The 7681-nt window shown below is 34.1% G+C and overlaps 1 protein-coding gene across 2 annotated transcripts in view; it reads right to left on the reverse strand.

Annotated features, from left to right (window-relative positions):
* The window catches only part of agap1 (ArfGAP with GTPase domain, ankyrin repeat and PH domain 1), a 354815-nt gene extending 349966 nt beyond the window's left edge, over positions 1-4849 (reverse strand). The window contains exon 1 of one of the 2 annotated variants that reach the window (XM_056459714.1): positions 3746-4849. In XM_056459714.1, coding sequence (XP_056315689.1) covers positions 3746-3908 — 163 coding nt within the window. In that variant the 5' untranslated portion in view covers positions 3909-4849. The remainder of the gene's footprint in view (positions 1-3745) is intronic. The other variant, XM_056459715.1, reaches the window with a different exon arrangement.
* Between the last annotated feature and the right edge of the window lie 2832 nt (positions 4850-7681).

Below are 7681 nucleotides of genomic sequence, written 5' to 3' on the forward strand. Positions count from 1 at the left end.
TATTTTTAAAAACACAACTGTGAAATCTGATATGCAGTAGAATTCATCGTTATGATGAGGTTAATCCAAGTTCATATTTTATTTAATATATTTATCAAGGTCAAAAGGAAAAAGTAATGAAATAAGTTCATCATTTCTGATTTCATTTTATTAATTGTATAAATCCCTTTTTGTTGACTTTCCAGTGTAACTCAACTACCTATATAATAAAAATTATATGTTTTAAATTTTGTTTTATGATTATGTGTTACATCATCCACCCTTAACAGAGTTATTTTTAAAGTAAAGACAGATTGGGACAGCCAACCCACCAACATGCCATAAATTCTCATGCAAACATCAACACTTATTTATCTTCAGTCCTCACAAGTCTGTACCTGACATAAACGTCTACAATTCCATGTCTCTACAGATCCTAATCCAGATAGCTGATAGATTTTTTATTTCAAATTTTTTTTTTAGTATACATCAAAATTATGCAATGATTGGCAGTCACACAGGCTAATAAAAGGTTTGTAATGTTGTATACCTATTGCCTACATTGCATTATTCTGGGTTGTCAAACAAAAAAAAAGATGTAGCCTTACTTCTAAATATGACAGTAGATATTATAAATAGCATTTGTGTGTAATGTTTATTAATTATTAATAAAATTAGAAAGACTTATTTTAAAGCCATTTAAACTTGATAATGACAGACAACCTCCCACCAACATACCAGTAATGTTCATGAAAACATCAACACTTATTTTATCTTCATTCATTCATTCATCAGTCATTCCACAACAACACTGTATCAGACAAAAACAACCATCTACAATTCCAAGTTACAGTACAGACCTTGCTTAAACATGGGCATGACAATTTTTTGTTGTTATTGCTGTTGTTGTTTTGCATAATGCACTGGGAGTCACACAGGCTCATTCCATAATGCTTGACATGCATTGTGGGATTCTGGACAGTCATTGATAAAAGATGAACTACTTGAAACAATCATGATGATTTCTTTGGTCGACTCATGGCTTCTCTCTTTGTGAGAGAGCTTCAAATGTGGCTATTGTTCCGGTGTTGCAACCAAAGAAAGCCTGTGAAATTGTTCTGACAGCGTGTTCTACGGCTGGCCGATATGACAAAAATCTCATTTCACGATAAAAGTCATCTCATATCCTAATAATGATATATATAATGATATAGTACCATTTCTGTCAATTTAATCAATTAATAGTTTATATATTATTAACCACATTTAAAGAACTATTTATTTTTTACATTTTAAAGTATACCCAGACATTTACTCATTCATATGTGATCACATTTCTCAATTTGTGTAGAAATTCAGGGCAAAGATTTAATTAAAAATGTAGAAATATAAAATAAATAGTAATAAAAAATAGTGTTGTCAAAAATATCGATAAATTAATAAATATCGATACTGAAATATTTAAAATGATAAAATCTTGCTTTTGGTTAGTATGGATACTGGCTTTGCTCTTTCGCACTCTCTCTTCTCACCAGAAGGGAGAAGAATAATTAATAATAATAAAATAATATATTAAGATTTTAACACTTTTGTTTTAATTTTAAGAAATAAGATACAATGTAGTATAATCGATATATCTAATTTAATCTAATATATCTATCTAATAATCTAGTATAATTTATTGCCTTTTGGACTGATGATGTACCTGGTATAATGATTATATGGTTATTTTTTTGTATTTGCATGCTTTTAATACTGCAGAATTTGTTCCCCAGACTAAAATAAATTCCCAGAATTTCACACTGTTACTGTAATTTTTCACAGTAAATACATTAGTGTCACTTTACTGGATTTAACCATTAAATTTTACGTATTCAGAAAATTTTATTGTGAAATTAAGGCTGGCATCATGATAACACCAAATTACTGTAAAAATGGCTATAGCTTTTGCACCATAGTTCTAGGAATTCAAACACTATTAATTTTTCATTCAACAGAAATTATACACATTAATCTTTATGCTAGTACAGGCCCTTTTTTGATATATAGAAATATTTACAGAATTATTGTTATTATGAAGTACCTCACAGTAATTTACTGTGAATTTACATACACTACATTACTGTGAAAGTAATGCAATTATTAGCAAGTAACTTACTGTAAATTTAAAGTCCAATAATTAATAGTGCATGATATCGAAAATGATATTGAATATCGATATTTTTCAAGGAATCATATCAAAGATGAAAATTCCAGTATCGTGGCACCACTAAAATATAACAGACTGTTGAAAAACCAATGACTACAGGTCGAACATAAAAATAACAAATATCACTAAATAAAATCCAAAATGAAAACATTGTACTTTCAAGTTAGCAAATTTCTCAAGATGCTGTTATTCTTGCTTCTGTTTGCCTCGCCATATTGGTGTGCAATATTGTGCTCTTATAAATTATGAAGAAGTATTAGCATAAACAATGAACTTTGTAAAACCATGAAATAAATGATAGAGAATAATAGGAAACGACAACCTTTTTTTTTTTGTCCATACGATATTTATCGTCATATTCCACAACCCTAGAGTGTTTGCTAATAAGACTCATATCTAATAAATAATAAATAAAAAACCAACAATAAATAATGTATTAATTAACATGGCATGGTTCTAGAACTTACTGTACATACCAAAGCTCTCTGCAAAACTCCAATGATCCCTAGTTGGTCTTTTATCACCTAGCCTGGAATTGTATTCTTTTTCTATCCTAACTTGCTTTGCTTCAAAAAGTGCCATCGTAGAAGAGTTGACATTCAGTACATGTTGAAACCAAGATTATGTAGATCAATATTGCACAGGACTGCTGAAATCTGCAAAAGGCTTTAATGTCAATCAATGACAGTGCAATCTATCAAACACACTGTATCTACAAAACCTGGCTGTTTCTGGTGTAAACCTAAATACAGAATATCCCAAAGAAAAGACACCACCTCCAAGTTTGACTCAAGCCCATTTCACACTTATACCATGACTGAATCTGAAACCCTGGTCATCTTCAAGACAAGGAAATGGTTTAAAGAACTAATACGTCAAGTGTTTTAACTACAGTAACCAACAAACAGTAGAGATGACGATCGCAAACTCATCTTTACAAGTCCAAAAAAAGATTCTCTTGAGATGAAAGAGAACTAGCAATCACCCTTAGAATTGCAATCTCAATATTCATTATGTAACATAATCCTCATTATGGACATGATTTTTTTTGTCAAAATTAAACTTAGATAGTAGATAGGACTTTCTTAAAGAGCATGTTTGTTTGTTGTCTTATCCAATAATCACCTGGTGTTTTCCACCCATGAAAAACTGATCCACCACAGACAAGATAAAAAGGGGGGGGGGGGGGGTCTGAAAACTGGCTCTGACAGAAATTTCTTATTGAGGTAAAGTTGGTTTTAAATTCGCACATTCTGACCTTCTCCTTAATAATAAAATTGCAGAAATGCATTATTTTCGAACTCTACATAGTGAAATTATATTAGCAGCAAATGACTGTCTAAGTACAACATGGTTTACAGTCAGTGAATTGGTGCTGATGTTGTTTTGAAGTCATACTTACATCTAGCATGTAATTTAAAACTGAATATTAAAAAGTATCATGGTAAACATTATAGGGACAATGTCATAAACTGCCACTGAACGAATATGCGAATACAAAACCAACTTTACCTCTTCTTAATTTCTGCAGGGTCCAAACGCCCTTGCTGTCCTTACCTTCAATGGCAATGACGTGCTCTCGGATCTGATTCTGCAGCAGAGGATCCTCCACCCGCTCCAGCAGCTCGTAGATGCAGTAGATGTTGGGATGGACGGACTCGAACCTCTGTATCTCACCCCTGATCGCGGCTGAGTTCGCCAGGTGCTGCTGATAATTCATGTTTGCAATGTGATCTCTCCACCAACGGAACCCGATATGCAATTATCTAAAGAGTGTTTGCAGATGATTTGGGGACACTGATATACTGCAAACACGTAAACACAGGAGCGAGATCAGATGTCCACATGAGGTCTGTGGTCAGCTCCAACGATTTTGGTCAAAACCAAACAAAAACAAACTAGAATGTTCCCAAATATTTGTATGATATGGTATAGATGGCAGCAAAACTAACTTGTTAAAACGTTAAATATCAGGCTTTCAATCACCGAAACTAACGTCTAGCAGAGGTTTTAATATCAGTGTGTGTAATATTTTGGTTTATGTGTATCACAACACAAGTCCAGACGCTGAAGGGTGATCTGCAGCTGTCCGGGTCTGAAATCCCAGCATACAGTCATAAGCCCCATATCCTCATAAATACAGCATAAAACACAGTAGCTCCCCCAAATCACCATGCAACGGACTATAATAGGCAAGAGAAGGCCATCTGAAGTCTACGGTCCGAGGCGAGAAGTGTCCACATGGTCGCCTCCGGCTGTGAGCTCCATTCACAGTCCCCGGTTTCAGCGGCGAAGGGGTAGAAGCGAAGATTAATTATTAACAATCAAACTCGGCGAGAAACTACAGTTCGCACAAACGAGCTGAACACGGCGTATGTGTTCCGAACACAGTCAAGTCGCGCTCTCCTGTTGTTCACTTCGGCTCATGCTGACATTACAACCGCTGAACTACTTTCTGTGGTTCTCGATCCCAATCCACAAAACCATAGATGTACGTCACGCTCAACGAGATAGTATCGCCGGGGAGGTTTTCGGATAGCTCTCTTGTTTTATCCGCAAAGATGGGTGCATTCCCTTTCCTCCCGCACTGAGGTCCGTCCCGTCTGTATCCTCTCAAACATCATTGCGCCTGCTCCTTCCTTTGGACGTTTCCTACTGGAAAAACGTCGGCGCTTCAGACAGTCGTTCAGGTCGTAGCTGCGCTAGTTCTGCGCAGGCTGTTGTTGTAAATACGGGTCGCCACAGACTGGATGGGGCGCTATAGAACGCACTTATCTTGCAATGAACACATGTTCAATGCTGACCGGCGGGCCCAGTAAACCGTTTGAATGAATTGCTGTTCTCAGCTCTCAGATATGACCTCAGAGTCTCATGATAACGTAGGTGTGACACTAGTAGGCTTTGTATCCAACCAATTATAAAGGTTAAACATGTGCAGGTTTTACTGGCGAACAGACATGAGCTTAAGGTAAGATGTGACTTGAAAACAATGTGTCATTGATTCATATTTAGCATGATGATAAATCCGTCAAATTTATAATGTGGGAATTTAACATTTATTTTTTCAATTATATTTAGCTTTAATTATATATATATATATATATATATATATATATATATATATATATATATATATATATATATATATATATATATCTTTTTTTCAGCTTAGTCTCTTTATTAATCCGGGGTCGCCACAGCGGAATATACCGCCAACTTATCCAGCACATGTTTTACGCAGCGGATGCCCTTCCAGCCGCAACCCATCTCTGGGAAATATCCATACACACTTATTCACATCAATACACTAAGGACAGTTTAGCCTACCCAATTCACCTGTAACACATGTCTTTGGACTGTGGGGGAAACCAGAGCACCCGAAGGAAACCCATGCAAACTCCACACAAAATATCAAACGTTTGTGACTTCTGTTTTCATTTGTTGGGGATATAGATTAATTATTCCCCCACATAATGATTTCTTAACATTCCTTAAGGTAAAAAATGTATGAAAGCATGGAGTATTTTTGTTATTTTGTTATTTTTATGCAAAACTGATCTAACAACATTTTATTTATTTTTTTTGTCATGGAATTTTTATTCTTGCAAATAGCATTTTACATTTTACAACAACCCACAAAACAATCCCCAAATAAAACAATCAACATCTGACAAAAATTAAATTAAATTAAATAATAATAAATAATAATAATAAATAAAATAAATACAAATACAAATACAGAAAAAAATAACAAACCATATTAGGCATGGGACGTTAACCGTTTTCATGATATACCACGGTTTGGACAAGTCAAGGTTTGAAAACCGCCAAAAAAATGTTTATACCGTCCCTAAGGTATGTGTACGATTTTTTTATTTAGTTTTTTAGGACAACAATATCTCCAGCAGAAATTATATCCAAAGATGCCATTTTAAATGGTTTAGAAATCTGTGTTTTTGAAACAAATGAAGACAGCAGAAGTCAATGATTCATTTAAATTATTTAGCCTGACTGTTTATTAAAATAAAATATATTGTGTAGTAGTAGTAATCACAGTACCGTGGAACCGTGAAACCATGATATTTTTATCCAAGCTTATCATACTGTCAGAATATATACCAGCCCATGCCTCAACCATATACATCCATACACATATACCTTCACTCAGTCCAAATCTATGGTTTTTAAGTGATTAAAGAATGCAATAAATTGTCATTGTTCAAAAAACTCTTCTCCCCTACCTCTGATATTGTATTTAATATTCTCAAGTTTTAATTAAGACCAAATCTTTCAGCCACAGTGAAATAGAGGGAGCTTGTGGAGAGGTCCAAGACAACAGTATTCTGCGCATATAGTGAGAAGAGATGCAAAAGCCACAATGGTTCACAATGGTTCACAAAAGTCACTGGTTTAAAGGTTGAGACTGAGAGGGAACACCAAAGATAGCGATTAAAGGGCAAACAGCTAACCTGACCCCCAGAATATCAGAAACAATTTTAAAGAAAGTAATCCTAAAGTTTTGCAACTTGGGACAAAATACAAAGATAAGACTAATAGACAAATAGTTACATGGTGAAAGTTTACATTTAACACACATATCTGAAACATTGGATGTATTTTAGAAAGTTTGCCCTTTGAGAGATGAGCTCTGTGAATCATTTCAAATTGTATAAAACTGAGTTCAGCACCAAGTGGAGGTGCGCACATTGTCTAATACTGCACTCCAGTAGTCATCTTCAAACTCTAAGTCTAGTTCCTTTTCCTTGGCCCTGATAGCTTTAATGTTACGAGAGTTGTCTTTTAACAAGATAATTGCGTATATCTTAGAAATGATCCCACTCATACGACCATTTAGTTTAAATTCCTTTTCCCATAGAGACCTCGTAGGCAAGGAGGGAAATCCAGAGAACAGAGAGGAAGCACAATGTCTAATTTGAAAATAACGAAATAGGTGGGAGGGGAGCAGATTAAATAAGGATAATAATTCAGAAAAATTTGCAAGCATGCTGTTAATAAAGAGATCTCAAAAGCATTTCAGACCTTTCCTTCCCAGAAAGAGAATACAGAATCTGAGAAAGGAGACAACATTTTATTTTAAATTTAAAAGAAATGTCATCGGAAATGTCATCGGAAATATATTAGTCAAACACTTAACTAAATTTAGGGAAACTGAGAACAGATTTACATCTCCCTTTTTGAAGATATTTGTATTTTCACTTCTGCTAACTGCATTTCACTGGCTCTCTATTTGTACTCAGTTAAAGTTAAAGTCTGAATGAAATCAAAAAATAATTACAATGTTTATTTTGCAAGCACACAATGTTTTTTTTATTGATTGTTTTTATTGTATGCCCACATTCACAAAACATTAACATCAAAATGTATAAATGTGTTACAGAGTGTACAGTCTTAAAAATGGAAAATAACAAAGAAATTAATATTAAAAAACATAAATAAATAGATAGAAATAAAGTACAATCACACCATTTTAGA

The sequence above is a fragment of the Danio aesculapii genome, chromosome 6 (genome assembly GCF_903798145.1).
Source record: "Danio aesculapii chromosome 6, fDanAes4.1, whole genome shotgun sequence".
Taxonomy (NCBI): Eukaryota; Metazoa; Chordata; class Actinopteri; order Cypriniformes; family Danionidae; genus Danio; species Danio aesculapii.